The sequence below is a fragment of the Lepus europaeus genome, chromosome 11, assembly GCF_033115175.1.
Source record: "Lepus europaeus isolate LE1 chromosome 11, mLepTim1.pri, whole genome shotgun sequence".
NCBI classification, from domain to species: domain Eukaryota; kingdom Metazoa; phylum Chordata; class Mammalia; order Lagomorpha; family Leporidae; genus Lepus; species Lepus europaeus.
Window position 1 is genome coordinate 11,972,916 of NC_084837.1, and position 18,327 is coordinate 11,991,242.

Genomic DNA, 18,327 nt, shown 5'->3' on the forward strand with positions numbered 1-18,327 from the left:
ACTCAGTTACTTAGCTAATTTGTACTGAGTGCTAAATTTTGCAAAATGTTATTCAGCAGACCAAAACACAACATCCCTACTCTTTTTCAGAGTTACACAGAGAGAGGACAGAGAGAGATCTTCCATTCATTGGTTCACTCCCGATATGGGCTGGACTGGGCCAGGCCAAAGCCAGGGGTCAGGAGCTTTTTCTAGATCTCCCACGTGGGAGGCAAGTGGGCCATCTTCTGCTTTACCAAGCACATAAGCAGGGAGCTGGATCGCAAGTGGAGCAGCCCATAGGGGATGCCAGTGCAGGTGCTGGCTTCCACTATGCTGCAATGCTGGCCCCAATATTCCTACCTGGATGACCTTTTCATTCCAGGTAGAAAGGTACAACAGGTGGTAACAAGTGCTCTGAAGGAACTTAAACATGAGAAGCAGAAGGGGGTTCTGTTTTTCAGTCGGGAATCAGATATGGTCAGGGAAGGTCTTTTTGATTAGATATGGAGGGAGCAAGCCAGGTGGATATCAGTACATGTTGGGTAGAGTGGATAGCGGTGCAAATGTCCTGAGGTGAGAGCCTGAGAGAGATTTGAGACCAGTGTAACTAAAACAGCCTAATCCAACAGAGTCAAGTTGAGAGCCGCAGTTGACATGGGAAGGGGTATTTGCCCTCTCCAAATGAGGAGAGAGTATAAGGTGCTCGTAGTAAAGTCTGGAGGGGCCGGCATAATACAATCATGGGAGCTCTTGAAAGTAATTTACTATGAGGTCGGCGTCGTGGCTCACTTGGTTAATCCTCTGCCCACGGCGCCGGCATCCCATATGGGCGCCAGGTTCTAGTCCCGGTTGCTGCTCTTCCAGGCCAGCTCTCTGCTGTGGCCCGGGAAGGCAGTGGAGGATGGTCCAGGTGCTTGGGCCCCTGTGCCGCAAGGGAGACCAGGAAGAAGCACCTGGCTCCTGGCTTCGAATCGGTGCAGAGCACCGGCCATAGCGGCCATTTGGGGGGGTGAACCAATGGAAGAAAGACCTTTCTCTCTGTCTCTCTCTCTCACTGTGTAACTCTGCCTGTCAAATTAAAAAAAAAAAAAGTAATCTACTAGACTTCCCTCCTGCAATGGGACCCCCACTGAGGACAGGCTGCTAGACTGGCAGCAAAACTGAGTGGAAGAGATAGGATAGAGACAAAGGAAAGGCAGGGTCCAGATGAAAATACAGGGCCAGGAAGTCTCCTAAAGCAAGCTTTTAAATTTAAAAATTACACAGCAGGGGCTGGTGCTGTGGCACAGTAGTTAACCCGCAGCCTGCAGTACCGGCATCCCATGTGGGCACTGGTTCAAGTGCCGGCAGCTCTGCTTCCGATCCAGCTCTCTGCTGTGGCCTGGGAAAGCAGTGGAAGATGGCCCAAGTGCTTGGGCCCCTGCACCCATGTGGAAGACCTAGAGGAAGCTCCTGGCTTTGGCCTGGCCCACCCCCAGCCATTGAAGCCAGTTTGGGAATGAACCAGCAGATAAAAGATCTCTGTGTTTCTTTGTTACTCTGCCTTTTAAATAAATAGATAAATCTGGCTGGCGCCACAGCTCAATAGGCTAATCCTCTGCCTGCGGCACTGGCACCCTGGGTTCTAGTCCCGGTTGCCCCTCTTCCAGGCCAGCTCTCTGCTGTGGCCCGGGAGTGCAGTGGAGGATGGCCCAGGTCCTTGGGCCCTGCACCTGCATGGGAGACCAGGAGGAAGCCCCTGGCTCCTGGCTTCGGATCAGCGCGGTGCGCCAGCCGCAGCGGCCCTTGGTGGGTGAACCAATGGAAAAAGGAAGACCTTTCTCTCTGTCTCTCTCTCTCATTGTCCACTCTGCCTGTCAAAATAAATAAATAAATCTTTAAAAAAGGATGCTCATCTTACAATAATTGTATATTTTTGTGATTTTCTATGACAAAAAAAGTTCTTTAAAATTCTTTCTAACGTAGGAAATAGTAAGATGATTTCACTTCTCTTCATTCCAATATTCAGCAAACAAAAGGCATTTTTTGGTATGAAACAGTAATTTTTAGATCCTGAAAACTAAATGCTAGAGGACTATAGGAACTTTGTGTTAATGCATTGTACTTTCAGAATTCAAACAATCATACAGTCTGGAAGGAGAGAGCCACTTATAATGATGTCTCTTTTTTTAAGATTTATTTATTTACTTACTTGAAAGAGTTACACAGAGGCAGAGGGAGGGAGGGAGAGAGAGAGAGAGGGAGAGAGAGAGAAAGTCTTCCATCCACTGGTTCACTCCCCAAATGGCCTCAACAGCTGGAGCTGTGGCAATCTGAAGCCAGGAGCCAGGAGCTTCTTCCAAGTCTCCCATAGGGGCCCATGGACTTGGGCCATCTTCTACTGCTTTGCCAGGCCATAGCAGAGAGCTGGATGGGAAGTGGAGCAGCCAGGACTCGAACCAGTGCCCATATGGGATGCTGGCACCACAGGCAGTGGCTTGACCCAATATACCTCAGCACTGGCCCCTATAATGATGTCTTGACAGCTGTATCTTAATTCTCACTGATCTTTTTAGCTGATATAACTCACTTAGGCGTGTACCAGAGTTTGGGTGTTATGAGGGGAAATAAAACTTTTCTGTTTTGTTTCTATTATATTTGACACAGAACAGAAATTATCTTCTGAAACAGTTCTACGTTAGATAATTGAACATATACAGTGCTGAGGGTTAGATGTGTTCCCTGAAGGTTCCTGGGTGGAAGCTTGGTTGGGGTTCATGTAATGGAAATGTGGCCAGGTTGGGAGTGGGGGGAACTTTAGGAGCTGGGGCCTGGAGAGAGGACGTTCCTGTCCCTTCTTCACCCTCACTTCCTGTCTCACCCAACGATCTCTCCCCGTCTCACTCACTCCCATCATTGTGACACCCTCCTTATGACGTGACCCAGCCAAGAGGACCCTTGTCAGAGACCGAATTAACAGGGCTGCTCAGTCTTGGGCTTTCAGCCTCCAAAACTGTGAGCCAAGTAAACCTTTGTAAATTACCCAGGCTCAGGTATCCTGTAGCAACAGAAAATATACAGTTGGATATTTGTTCCTAATATTTGGTTCCCCACATTTAGACAAAATTGTAATGACATTGGGAATGGTGATGTACTGATTTAAAAATATGTAATTACAAGCTCTGTGGCTTAGTGCCCTACATCAAACACCCTCAACATTTGAGCAGTGCTGAGTTGGTCTAGTACACAAATAGCTGCGTGGTGTCATTTGACACATGCAAGAAAGGTCTCGGGGCTAGTCGGCTTGGCCACAGGTCCTGGAGTTCCACCATAGATGAATATCCATTGAAAATGGTGCATCAAAAGTCCCTTTTAGGGTCTGGCATTGTGCAGCAGTAGGTTAACTACTGCCTGCAGCACCAGCATTCCATATGGGCTCCAGTTTGAGACCTGGCTACTCTAATTCTGATCCAGCTCCCTGCTAATGTGCCTGGGAAATTAGTGGAAGATGGTCCAAGTGCTTTGGTCCCTGCACTCATATGGGAGACACAGATGAAGCTCCTGGCTTCCACCAGGCCCATCCGGGCCATTGCATCCATCTGTGGAGTGAACCAGCAGATGGAAGATCCTTCTCTTCGGCTCTCTCTGTAACTCTACCTTTTAAATAAATAAAATAAATCTTAAAAAAGAAAAAAGTCTCTTTCAACTAAAACCTAGGTAGGTTTCACACACTTTAGTGATACGGAAGGGAATGGGATGTGGGCCCCATACTTGAGCAAGGTGGGGCACTTGGGGGAACCAGGCGGGAATAGGTGAGCTGAGGTTTTCATAGCCCTGCATTGTAACTCCACACTCCTCACCTCAGTCCAGCATGCCCACTTTCCTATGATGCACCTGTATCTCACCCAGGACCAGGAAGGTGGAGAGACGTAATGAATACATGGACATTAAACCCGTGTGGAGGCACCATTAAGCACCTAGAAAGTCTCACACACACTGAACTCCACCCCATTTGTGTATTCAGTTAGGGCACTGCCCCCATCTCAGAAAAGAGACGTGGGAGGGGCTTGGCCACGTTTAGGAATCCTCTGACTTCTCACAGGCAAGTCCCCAGCCCGCTCATGACAGGTATCTCTGTGGGCAGCCCACACTCCACTCATGTGAGTGGATATTCACACTCTCAAAAAAATCCTGTTCTCACTTGTGCACTAGATTTATGCCCCTGCTTTGAGTTGTTGTCTCTACGGGGGCAGAGATAAGATTCATAAATATTAACAAAGATTAAGACATCTAGACCCAAACAGGAGAGCCCTCAGGAGGGGGCTGTGTGGTTGAGGCACAGAGAGGTGGAGGACTCCAGAGGCTGTTCCTTCTTCAGAGCGGCCCTGCCGTGTTGTCGCGGGTTCCCCAGGTGCCTCTGAGAAACCTTTCCCCCTAGAGTATGGCAAAAGACTGGATGCTTTTGGGGGGCACCCAAAGGAAAAGCTTATGAATCAGATAAAATGGAATGTGCCGTCTTAGTGTAGCAATATAAAGACAGGGAATAGTTTTATTAAAGAAGTGTATTGTTTATCAAATGTCAGACACACACACACACCCCGCACCCTAGCCTTTTTGGTAAATTCAACCCAGTTCAGGGATTCTAACCTGTTAAATGCTCAGTCTCATTCCGAGGAAAGAGGCCATCACGTGCAGGTATTGGGCCACTGCTGTGGAATAGACCACGGTCTCCCTCTCTGTCTCTATCTCCCCCTGTGTCTCTGTCTCTTCCCACCCCCAGCCCCTCCGGCCAGTTCATGGTGGTGTGACAGTCTACACGTCAGGTGAGAACAGGAGCGAGGGTCTCCTTTTGTATGATCATTGTCCATTTAAGACTGAGACCTCTCCTACCCTTCCACCACCAATTCCTGGATATTGACTCAATGGTTCTTTCTAGGTGCTTCGCTGAAGTTAACAGCTGGTGGTAACTTCAGGCAGGAGGCACCTGCTGTGTGCTCCAGAGACACCTGAGACTTCCAGTAAGGTGCTCCTGGGAGATTGTGAGCACCCAAGGTCTCAGTCTAGCCTCTGCTGTAGCCAGAGAAGACCCCTTTCCACCCCCTCTCATTTTGGATAGTCAAGAGTGGTGGTGGTGGTGGTGGTGGAGTGGCCCCCAGGACGTCTGACTGGGGGATCCTAGTACGTGGTGGGTGTTTGAACTTCAACTCGGAGCATTCACCTTACATTCTCAGGCGCGAGCATAGCCAGGGGTACATTTAATTCACGTTTGCTGTTCAGGACTATATGACAACAAGAAAATGTATCTTGTACACTTTATTTTTACACATTAACAAAACTCTTGGCCACCCCAAGTTCTAAGAGTGTGCTGTTGGAGATCATTGGGCATCCCCTCCCTCACCATGTTTGTAACTTAAAAACATTGAGACATAAAGCAAACAAAAAAGCCCCATAAAGAAACATCTGCTGTTTGTGGCTGCTCCCCACATCTCCCTTCTTGCACCTCATAATTCTGTTTTCCAGCTCCCCATCTCCCCATGCCCCTCCTTTTCTTGTGTGTTTGCCTTCTCTTTAATTTCTCTGTCTTACATGGTTGCTTGCTCCTTAAGTGACCTGCTGGAGGCTCCTGTGCCCGCAGGCCCTTCTTAGGCTATTTGGTGGTACAATCTTGTACACTGATGAATCAGTCTATGTGCACTGGAGTATTGTCACTTTCGTTTGATCCTAACCTAACTAAAACAAGCAAACAAAAAAAACTATTAACATATGCTAACAAAATACGACTTTAATTCAGTCCATTACATTTTAACTTAAGTCAAAATTTCCAGGTTTTAAAAATGAAAATGTGGAGCCAGCATTATGGTGCAACAGGCTGGCATTGCCTCAAAGCCAGCATCCCATATGGGCACCTGTTTGAGTCCCAGCTGCTCCACTTCTGATCCAGCTCCCTGCTAAGGTGCCTGAGAAAGCAGTGGAGGAGATGGCCAAAGTGCTTGGGCCCCTGCACCCACGTGGGAGATCTGGATGGAATTCCTGGCTCCTGGCTTCAGCCTGGTTCAGCCCTGGCTATTGCGGCCATTTAGAGAGTGAATCAGTGGGTGGGAGATCTCTCTCTATATATAACTCTGCCTTTCAAATAAATAAATCTTTGGGAAAAAATGAAATGTTTCCAGTGATATTTGGATGCCCAAGGGGGGATATTTTAGTGGTTCTAATTAAAAAAACAAAAACAAAAACAAAAAAACAAAAAAAAAAAAACACAACGGGTTAGCATTCAGTTTCTGGGGAAGTTTTCTCTTGTTTCACCTTTGGTTCTTCCATCGCAACTCCAGATACAACGACCAAGTTGGTCACACTGCTGGCGTGGCCTGGCCTGTCTAATCTGTGCTGGAGGGACCTCACGCCCCTGGGGTGGCCATGTAAACTTTTGGACCTGAGTGACGGGAATCCCAAAGTTTGCTCTGGTTTCACAGACAGCAGGTTTCCCTTCCCAGTTCTGTCAGTGACCGCGAGGGATAGACGGGCGATCCGAGGGACTGTCTGAGGCTCACCGTTCTCATCTTCGGTGTCTGTAGACTGCTCTCTCTGCTCGGCCTGCACTGCGGCTTCCGACACAATGGCAGGGATGTCCGTGCTGCGCGAACGCGTGATCTTTTGCACTTGGTACTTCCATTCTGTTGTCCACTGTTGTGCTGCTGAGGGGCACGCTTGGTCCATGATGGAGCTGTACTCTGCACTCCACTTGTTAACGCCGCTGACCAGCTGTCGTCCCTGGGAATAGATGAAGCTTCTGGACTTCACCGTTTTACAGGCATTGAACGTTTCATCTGGGTTATAGCGTGTGATTGTGGTTTCTTCCAAGGGATAGGAAATGGTGCCTTCTATTTTTGTCGTTTCCACTGTCAGCTGAGTGTTTTGAAAATCTGATTTGTTCTGCCCATGCCCGACATCTGTTTGATTTAAACTTGGGGAAGCAGTTTCTTCTCTTTTAGGGTCCGCCTGCCTTTCATCTTCTGTTGAAATCCCGATATCTGGACCTAATTTGGGCTCTGAAGTGTTCTTACCATCAGCTACGACCAGCCGACTGCCATCTGGTGCCGCAGGCGTGCCTGGTGGCAGGTGAAGGCTGCCCTGCCGTTCCGGGACGAGGTGTGTCTTCATATCCTTCTCTTCCTTCACACGGAAGGAACAGGCTCTTTTCCTGAATCCTGGCCCTGGAGACATGGAGAGAGACGGGTCCTCAAGCAGTAGCTCCTCTCCATTGAAATGATACCGGTACATGCTGTAGCCGTCGGCGCTGTTGATGCTGCCCTGCCGGAGCAGGTAAGTCGCATCACATTCAGACGAAGCCCGAGACCGGGTCTGGATCAGATCAGACTTGTCGATCCCGGCAAGATTTTCCAGAGCATTGACCATTCTGCTGGATAACTCTTCCAGCTGAGAGAGCCGAAGGTCAACAGTCTGTAGGGAAGTTTTCATAAAATTCTCTCTTTCATTGATTTCTTCCAACCTCATTGACATATTTTCAACTCTGGTGAACACAAAGGGATAGACATTAAATCGGGACTCCCTGGATATTAAAAATCATAAGATAATGTCATTGTTGTATGAGTTTTTAGTCTTCTGAGGATTGTGGAATTTGTTGGGCATCCTTGCCAACTTCACATACCCCTGCTAGCACCACTAAAACTACCCTGAGGGGTCAGAGTGATGGCAGGAAGGGTAACAGCTGTGAGCTGACATTCTCCAGTCATTCTGTTAGGTGTGTGCACCAGCAGTGCTCACTGAGTTACTACTCTAGGCTCTCTTCATCCTCACCGCAGCCCCGGGAGGTAGGCAGTATTGTCATCTCCATCTTACAGATGAGAACATCAAGTCACATGAAGGTAAGTCATCTGCCCAAAGGCCCACAGTCAGTAAGCAGTGGAACTGGGGCTTGAGCACACAGTGTGGCTGTGCTGTTTGCCCCTGTGCTTGTCTTCTGGCTGGCACATCACACAGACTCTGGTAATAAAGAAAGATACAGTCCTGACTGCTCTGGGAATTAGCTCTAGGACCCCACAGATCCCAAAATTCAAGCCAGTTACCTAAAATGGCCTAGCATTTATATATAATCTCTGCACACCTCCTATATATATTCAATAATCTCTAAATTACTTGTAACACCTAAAATGAGGGTACTTCAAAAAGTTCCCAGAAAATAGAATTAAGAGATAAAGGGTTTTTTGGTACAAAAGTTTTGAAATTCATGGAAAGCTCTCTCGTAATACACGTTTTCTATGAACTTTTTAAAGAACCTTCATATAGTGTAAATGCTGTGTAAATAGTTATTTACTGCATTGTTCAGGAAATGATGTCAAGAAGAAAATCAGAGCATGTTCAGTACAGATACAATAGTTTTTTTTCAAAAATTTGTGATCCAAGTTTGGCTGAATCTGTGGATATAGGACCCTGAGACAGGCGGTGCCGACTGCACCTGCACTTGGTTTTTGGAGTTTTTATTACACCAGCAATGAATGGTTATGACTAAATAAATACATTTACATCTTGTCTGAAGTTCAAGGGAATCAGACATGACATGTTAATGGTTCAGATTATTAGTACTTAAGGGACAATAGGTAATTTTTGTCTGAAGAATACAGTAACTTTAAATTTTTCCTTATTCTTAATATTTAGTATTCCCATAAAGAAAGATCATGACAGGGGCTGGCACTGTGGCTCATTCAGTTAAGCCGCCGCTTGCAATGTCAGCATCCCATATGAGTGCAGGTTTGAGTCTCAGCTACTCCATATCCAATCCTGCTCCTTGCTAATGCACTGGGAAAGCAGCAGATGAAGCGCCAAGCTATACCCGTGTGGGAGACCCAGATGGAGTTCCAGGCTCCTGCTCGGCCTGGCAGTCCTGTCTATTTCAGCTGTCTGGGGAGTGAACCAACAGGTGGAAGATCTCTCTCTCTCTCTCTTTCGCTCTAGCTCTGCCTTTCAAATAAATAAATAAATAAATCTTTTAAAGAGATTGAAGCATATTATAAATGCCTGCCATTATATTATTTAAAAAAAAAAAAAAAAAACTCTTAGAAGACCAGTCAGCAGCTATTGTGTCTCCTAGGCCCAAATCCTCTGGTGGAGACCTTGTTCTCTATTTCAGCATGTACAGTGTGTGTTCTTTCTGTGTGCTCATGAAATGTCACTCTAAGAGTCAGTGAGGGGTGCCCAGGACCAGGTTTGCCTCCTCAAAGTTGACTTAGTCCCAGGGATGGGGATGGGAGTTACAGCAGGTTCATCCCTACGTGAAGACAAATCCTTCAGTCTGATTCTGTTCTGCCTCCGTCGCCTTCCACCTTCCTCAAGAGTACAGACAGGCTCTAGAGTCCCATGGCTCGCACTGTGGTCTATTTCGAGCAAGTCTTGGCTGCCCTTTCTACCTGCCCTCCCAGTCCATCCCTGGTCCTGGTGCTCTCCCCTGAGCCCTGATCCCAGCCTGCTACGGCCCTCTGTCGCGTGCTGCACCCACCCTTCTTTGCCCGGCACTGTTCTGCTCTGAGCCGGACCATCCCTGCGCTCCACATCCTGTGCTTCTGCCCTGCCTTGCCCTGCCCCTCCCAGCGGTGCTTTTGCTGGCGCCACTCTCGCCACTCTGCCACTCTCGCTGGCCGCAGTGACAGCTGCACTCCGAGGTATGGCGGGGTCCTTGGCCTCTAATCTTAATCCTTTCCTTGGAGAGAGAACTATTTATACGGCCCCTAGGAAACCCCATCATTTGAACAGGAAGGGTCTGGCTTCCTGGAACTTCACCCCCAGGGAGACAAAGCCTCCATGTCTGAGAAGGCAGGCGCTCAGGCTCCTGCTCTTCTGGTGTTTCAGGGACCTCTGAACTTGCCACGACTTCTGGGAAGACGTAAAATCTCCTTGATGGAGTACATATCTCTCCTCTCAAATATTTTATACTTCTCTGCCTACTTTTCCCCTTACTAGCTAATTTGTATAACAACATTGCCAGTCACTGACACATAAAAAAGAAACCTCCAAACCACTGGATTTTGTGGTCTTCCTTGCACTTCCCCTGCCTCTCTCCAGTCCCTACACTGACTCAGTTACCAGGCTCTGCTGTGGGACTCCTCTTTTGGGATCACAAGTAAAGCTGTGGGAGAAGCAGTGCTTCACTGTGTGGCTTAGGTTAAGAAAAATTGTCCCCTGGCTTGTTCCAAGCTCATGGAACAGCTGCGAAGTGGAGACAGCAAATTTTAAGTGGCTACACCAAGTCAAGGGAAGCTGATTTGTTTTCATGGTAGGATGGATCTTCAAAAAAGTTGGTGGAAAATTTTGCATAGAATGTGAATTTAATCAGTTTTTAATTTCATTTTTGAAGTCCCCGTGTGTGTGAAACAAGAAAGAGAAGAAAATGTGGTAAAGGTCACAGGTATCTGAAGTGGTGGACAGAAAGGACAAACAGTGAGCCATCTCCTTTCTTAGCCATGTTCTGCGACTTCCCACAGTTACTTCACACATGCTTCACATCCTTGGCGCCCACACAAAGAGTGGTTTCAGATCGCAGATGCAGACCCTCTAGAGATCAACTTGACAAGGGTCCGCTATCTGCTTACACCCCCTGGGGCAGGCAGACACAAAGGAAGCCCATCATTCATGATAGAGCTCCTGGTGTAGCATGATTAATCAGCAAACACAGGTTGGGTTAGCTTCCTAAGTTTTAGCTCAGTTCACCTTAGGACAGGCTGAAATACTTTTCAGCACAAAATAGAAGACAAAAATATTTGCTTGGATTTACTTTTAACTATGATGCCCTGTTAAGGATCTGTTTCTATTATGGATGTACAATAATACACTTCGGAGGACTTTTGGGTTGTTCCCATTCTTTTGGGAGAGGGGAAAGTTTGAAAAGAGCTGCTATAAACATTCACGGACAGGTTTTGTGTGAACAGAAGTTTTCTCTGCTGTAAACACCTTGCAGTTAAATATAGTCATATACTGCCTAACAGCATGTTGCCCAGTGACAGGCTGCATATGAGACAGGTCCCCAGAATTCATAATGGAGCTGAAAAATTCCTATTACCTAGTGACGTCACAACCATAACATCTTAGCACAATGCACTGCTCACGTGTGGCTGTGTGTGGTGGGGTCGTTGTAACCACCCCTACAGCACTGCCAGTCGTGTAACAGTATGGCTCCTACAGTTACATACAGTACAGAATACTTGTTACTAATTATAATTACTCATTTGTGTATTTACTGTACTGTCCTTTATTCATAATTTTAGAGTAAATTCCTTCCACTTAACAAAAAAAAGTTTCACTGAAAACCAGTGTGCCACTCGGCACCATCAGCAGCCTCACCAGCTGTTGTGTGCCACATCTAGAGATGTGTGGAGAGGTGTGTGCAGCGACTGACCACCCCATTGTTTAAACAGCTTCTGACTGCATGGGATTGATGGTTCTAGGTGGTAAGTGTATGTTTAATTTCCTAAGAAATTGCTAAGCCATTTTTTCAGAGTAACTGTACCATTTGCTCATTCCTCCAGAAGTTTGTGTGGGTTCTAGTTGCTCAGCATCTTTCTAGGCTATTGGTAATATTGGTATTTTTAATTTTTTAGTCATTGTAATAGGTATGTAGTTGTGTCTGATCATGGTTTTAATTTGTATTTCACTCATAGGTAATGATGTTGAATGTCTTTTCGGGTGCTTGACAATCTCAAGTTCTTTCTAGTGAGAATATATTGTAATCTTTAGCCTATTTTTTAATTGGGGCAATTTGTTCTCCTTATTGATTTTTTAGAATTCTTTTTGACAGGTAGAGTTTTAGACAGTGAGAGAGAGAGAGAGAGAGAGAGAGAAAGGTCTTCCTTCCGTTGGTTCACTCCCCAAATGGCCACCACGGCCAGCACTGCACCAATCTGAAGCCAGGAGCCAGGTGCTTCTTCCTGGTCTCCCATGCGGGTGCAGGGGCCCAAGCACTTGGGCCATCCTCCACTACACTCCCAGGCCACAGCAGAGAGCTGGACTGGAAGAGGAGCAGCCGGGACTAGAACCGACGCCCATATGGGATGCCAGCATCGCAGGCAGAGAATTAACCAAGTAAGCCACGGTGCCGGCCCCAGAGTTTTGAGAATTCTTTGGCTGTGTTATGTACAAGTCATTTGTCAGATATGTGACTGGCATACGTTTTCTCCAAGTCTGCACCTTGTCTTTTCATTCTCATAGCAGTGTCGTTTGCAAAGCAAACGTTTGTCATTTTGATGAAATTCAGCTTATCACTTTTTCTTTTAGGGAATATGCATTTGGTGTCATGTTAAGAATGTTTTGTCCATTCTCAGATCCTGAAGATAATCTCTTATATTTTCTTTTAAAAGTTTTATAGTTTTGTGTTTTATGGTTGGATCTATGACCATTTTTAGTCAACTTTTGTATGTTTGGAGATAGATTTTTGCACAAGAGTGTCCAACTGTTCTAAAACCATTTGTTGAAGACTATCCATCCTTCAATGAATTACTCTTGCAATCTGAGGGAAAGTCAGTTGGCCCCATTTAGATAGATCTACTTCTGGACTTTCTGTTCCATTCCATTTATTCAGGTGTTTAACCTTTCACAAATACCACACCATCTTCATTAGTATAGCCAGATAAGAGGTCTCAAAACTGGGAAGGGTGATTCTTGTGATTTTATTCTTTTCAAAATTGTTTGAGACAGTCTAGTTCTTTTACCTTCCCATGCAACCTTTTAAAATCAGCTTACCACTATCTACAAATTAACCTGCAGGGATTTCATTTGATATTGTGCTAAAACTATAGCTCAATTTTGGGAGAATTGACATCTGTACTATATTCGTGTAAACCCAGTGAATCAGTATGGCATGTCTTTCCATTGATTTGATTCACCTTTGGTTTCTTTCAGCAATATTTTATAGTTTTCTGCATACAGATTCTATGCATGTCTTATTATGTTTATACTTATGTACTTCTTTTTGTTGGAGCTCTTGGAAAATGGTATTTTTTTTTGGGTGTCCAGTTATATGTTGCTACTATATAGAAATAAGACTGATTTTTGTGTGTTACTTTAGTATTCTGTAGCCTTGCTAAATCCACTTATTACTTTTAGGAGGCTTTTTGTTTGTTTACATTTTTAAAAAAATTTTTATCTGATTTTTCTGTTTATACAGTTGTGTCATCTACAAACAGGAATGGTTTTAATTCTTTTCAAGACATATGTCTTTTGTTTCTCTCACTTGCCTTACCCACTCTGGCTAAGACCTCCAGTACATTGATAAATAGCAGTGGTGAGAGTGATAGAGCACTTTCATTTACACGAATTTCATTTATCTCTCACAACACTACCATACTACAATTATCATCATTATTGTTTTAGGCACCACAGCTGACAGATGCAGGATAAAGAGGAGCCGGTGGAATCGCTTCATCCCTAATATAAACATGGGCACATCTTAAAGGGGAGCCTGATGCTGACAGCATGCTAATCACAAACAATCTTTGTTTCTTCTCAAAAACAAAGCAAACAGACAAAAACAGTAAGGACATGGAATGTCAGTTGGAAATTGCTCCCTGAACTGTAAATGCTACCCAAGTCTCAAAGGACACAATTATGTGAGATAATGTACTGCAGATCTTCTCTGTGTCTTGGTGTATCTATAATTAAGGGTATTTGGTTTTGAATATGGTACCCTAAAACCTTAAAATAATTCAACAAGAAAACCTTTTTGTTAAGGAAATATAGCTAATGTTTTCCATTTCATTCAAATATTAGCACAGCAATATATACATTTGAGGAACTTCTGTAGTAGCTTCCGAGAGAATGCCTATGTGTGATGTAACTGATTGGTCTTGTATAGATTCTTATCTGTTGAATGTAAGCTACGAATTCATCCTGTCACAATAAGAGTTCCCAGGGAGAGGACTCAGACATTTGGAGTTGTGTAGTGAGCTAGTTATTCAGTCTTGTTTTATGTGCAGCCATCTTTACACATGAAAACCTCACCCTTCACCTGCAAGGCATCTGATAAATTATATGGGAACATTTCCTTAATGATAGAGTTAAATGTTAACATAAAAAAACATGATGTTAATGGAGCTAGGTTCAGTTCATACTTGAAGAAACCCATGTTTCAAGCTCTCATGGTATTCTAAACTTGAGTTCTAAGGCTTCCTACCCTGTAATTTTATTCCAAATGTATAGATCGTAAAGTTGTCTAATCCACTCTAATTTTTACATCTGCTATTTTAATTTTCATGTACTTCCTTATACTGGGCTGCCTTTTAAATTTAGTAATTATAGGGAGGACACCCAGGCCAGAATCTTGTGCTTACCTACAGAATTTGTATATGTGGAAGACTTAACAAAGACTAATAATAAAGGAACAAGACTCAAGCTTCAAACTTCTTGCTTTCTCATTCTTTGTAAAGCCAATAGACTCAGTTACCAGAACAATATTAAGTTGTCTGAGAGTCTAGCTCTATGCTGCCTCACTTACATACACCGACGTGGCTGTCCCTCAGACCTCCAGGTTTCTAGAATTCAAGTCATCTAAATCATTAGCCCTTTCTGGCTATGTTCTACTTTCTGTTCAGGCCAGGCTCGGCAGTCAGCCACTAAGTGAAGCTCTTATTCATATGCTATGTTCTCTCTCCTAACACAATAGCACCAATACCTAACTTGTCATGTATCCAGGGCTAGACAGAGATCAATGGGGCCTGGAGATGATGGAGTACTAGGTAGTTCAAAAACTTTTGTAGAAAATAAACAAATAATTTAAAAACTCTATGGAAAATGGTACAAAATTTTGGTACAAAATCTATATTAAAATGAGGGTACTTCAAGAAGTTCATGGAAATGAAATCAAAAGTTAAATGTATTTTGGCACAAAAGATTTTTTGAGATCCATGAAAAGTTTTTTTCTTAATATACATCATCAATGAATGTTTTGAAGACTTCCTCATATACTTATTGTAATTAAATATTAAGCTTGGTGTTCAACTTCATTGAAGCCATGGGAAAAAGGAAAACACACTGGGTGACATAGTTCTATTGCTTGTGGAAAGAAAGTTGAATTGCTGACAAAATTTTGTCAACAAAGATTCTTTCCAACCAATTGCTCTTTTTTTTTTTTTTTTTTTTTGACAGGCAGAGTTAGACAGTGAGAGAGAGAGACAGAGAGAAAGGTCTTCCTTCCGTTGGTTCACCCCCCAAATGGCCGCTACAGCCGGTGCGCTGCGCCGATCCGAAGCCAGGAGCCAGGTGCTTCTTCCTGATCTCCTATGCTGGTGCAGGGCCCAAGCACTAGAACCCAGAGTGCCAGTGCTGCAGGCAGAGGACTAGCCTAGTGAGCCACGGCACCAGCCCTCAACCAATTGCTCTTTTAAAAAATGTTCCTTTATTTTCATGTACTTGAAAGGCAGAGTGACAGAGAGAAGAAACAGAGGAGGTGGGGGAGAGAGAGAGAGAAAGAGAGAGAGAGATCTTCCATCTGTTGGTTTACTCCCCAAATGCCTGCAACACCTAGGCCAGCCAAAGCCAGGATCCTATAACTCCTTCTGGGTCTCCCACTTGGGTCTCAGGGGCCCAAGCACTTGAACTATCATCTGCTGCCTCCCAGGAAGTTGGATTAGCTAGAAGCTGGTTCAGAAGCAGAGGAGCCGGACTCAAAACAACACACTGATAAGAGATGTGGATGTCACAAGCATAGTCTTACCCAGTGAGCCAGAGTACCTGCCTCCCCATTGCTCTTGAACCTGTGATTAAGGTTGCTGAACCAAAGAAAGAACAATGTGTACAACAGTGGATTTCTAGAAGACACAGAGATGGCCTCGAAGCTCCAATGGATAGAAATACGTGTTAGCAGTTATGTGGTATGATGAGAATAGAGTATTTAGGTTGACCAAGTTGTTCAGGTTGACAGAAGTTATCTATAGAATATCCTCATCCCACAAGCCCTCTTCAAGAAGAGGGATTATGTCTGCCCACACTACCCTTATTTTGGTGTTGCTGATGTTAGTCATTCTTCTTGACACTCATGAGCGGTACAATCCTTTGCATCTTGATGAAGCTCCTTAATTAATGAAAGTAATGAAGTAAAACCAATGTTTTGAACTCAGAGAACATACTTGATTTCCCTTTTCAATATTTCAGGAAACAATCCATTGAGCATGGGGAAGAAATTTGTATCAAATCAGGAGATAATCTTTTGAGCCATTCATTAAAACACACACACACACACACACACTTCATTCCTGCTGTGTGGAGCTGTGTAGGCTCTGGGAATAAATATCATAGCAGAAAAATCCAGACATGGTAACTGCCTTTATGGAGCTTAGGGCCTGAGGATCCTGGCCTGGCCTAAGGACGGAGATGGTTGTGGAGGTTTCCCATAAGGAATTGGCATTTGAGCAGAGAACCAAAGGATGAGAAGAGAAGAAGGGTAAGGTGTGCCGAGCAGAGGGCAGCACGTGCGCAGCCTCTGTGGGAGGAAGGATACTGTGCTTTGAGGACACGAACGAAAGCCAAGAAATGAAGTGCAGAGCCGGAGAGAGAGGAGATGGTCCAGGGTAAGGCTGCCCTTCCAGGCCTGAGAGCAGTGGGAACCACGGAGGGAATATCAAGGGAAGCAGACAGCGCAGGAGCACAAGACCTCTATGGAGTACAGCATGGGTTGAAAGACAAAGACGAATACGGAGGGCTCAGTCAAGCATCTGTAGCAATGGAGTCAGACATGATGGAAGCTTCAACTAGTGCTGGTGACAGAGGTGGAAAGAGGGTGGGCCACGATTTAGTCATGAGGGGAGTAAACAGATCTTGATAGCTGTCAGTGAAGAAGGGAGGAGCCACAGTGATTTGCTCCTGTGCATCTTGCTCAGATAGTTGAATGGTGTTGCCATTGGCAGAGCCTAGAGGTCAGGAGAAGATATCCAAGATTGGAAGAAAAACCATGAGTCTGGTGTCTCTCAGGCCCCGAGGTGGGCGTGTTGAGGGGCTTTGGGTTAAACACCTGCTGCAATGCTAACACTGTCTCACACTGCACATCTCCTACTGAGGAACTAAATACTGGACCTCACAAAATGTTCAAGCTTCACAATAAAAACAACCGGTTTAAGTGCTTAGAATGTAAATGTAACTTTCCAAGCGTTAGGAGAAAGCCATGAATTTAGCTCCTGCACACAGGCAGCTCAAGGCTTTCTCATAAAGGAGCGTGACTGATGTTGAAATGCGCTGGGTCACAAGACCAGGAGTCACAAGAATCTCTGGCTCAGGCGTGAAGTGGTAGCCAAACAAGGAGACAAGAAAGCACTGATGCTCTCCTAACATTCCCCAGGTCTGAATGGCGCTGGGAAGACACCGCTGAGAAAGGGGCAGGGAGATCATCAAATGACTAACAGTGATACAGAAAATAAGAACCCAACACATAAAGAAGATCGGAGAAATAGCAGGAATGTCTGAGCACGCAAAAAGCAGTCACAGGTGCCCGAAGTTAGGTCCGAATCACTAATTTTTCCATTCTGCTTTAGGCCTAGCTCCTCAGCAGGCCAGGTTAAGAGGGAAGGAAAGTTCCCATCTCTCCAAACCTCCTCCTCTTTTTGTTGGGGCATTCACCTGTGAGTCAGCCCAGACAAAGCCAATAAAGGGAAACAGAGGGGCAGGAATGTGCCCCCAAGGCTCCTGGGGATCCCTGCCAAGGGAAACAGGAAGTAGCATGTTTTTGCTGCCCTGCACACTTTCATAGCTATTTCGTGTGCACACAGCCCCTAGAGAAAAATGTAATTTGGTAGTGACTTGATAACTACATTCTTGGAGACTTGGCTCAAGAATGGTAAAAATCCAAACAATGTTAGGGGAAGAGAGAAGGGGGGGAGCCAACGTGGAGCAGAACACAATTTCCATTGTAAATGACTGGCTAGGATTACAGCCCAGTTAATGTCTCACTAAAACGTGGAAATTTTAGATTATCGATGTGGAGTGCCTTATGTAGAAATAATTTTCCCACTTTGAAAGCTTAGCATTTAGTGTTAACGTAGCAAATAGATGTCTCAAAGTTTCATTGAAAATGTACTTTATCGAGGCCAAAAGTTGGTATGGACAATCCTTGAATCTGGCTAGTTAGGTTTGACTGGATTACAAAGTGAGTCAGGAGAGAGGCCAGGGACCTGCAGCTGCCAGGGGCCATCTTCCCTCCTGCGGGCGGGGCCGCGTCCATGGCCTGGACGTGCACCAGGGAGACTTGAAGGGGAATCTGTGAAGTCTGTTGTTAGTTGTTGGGGCCACTGATGGGGAGCTGCCTGCCTTGTTCTTCTGTTTCTCCGTACGCATGTGCTTGCTTCTGTGTCAGGAAGATTTCATTCTGACGCTCAAGGA

The 18,327-nt window shown here is 45.1% G+C and overlaps 1 protein-coding gene across 1 annotated transcript in view; it reads right to left on the minus strand.

Annotated features, from left to right (window-relative positions):
- Positions 1 to 6,159: 6,159 nt before the first annotated feature.
- TRPM1 (transient receptor potential cation channel subfamily M member 1) overlaps positions 6,160 to 18,327 on the minus strand; it is a 70,187-nt gene continuing 58,019 nt past the window's right edge. Inside the window, exon 26 of the mRNA XM_062205001.1 lies at positions 6,160 to 7,489. Within this exon, the coding sequence (XP_062060985.1) occupies positions 6,226 to 7,489 (1,264 nt within the window). The 3' untranslated portion in view covers positions 6,160 to 6,225. The remainder of the gene's footprint in view (positions 7,490 to 18,327) is intronic.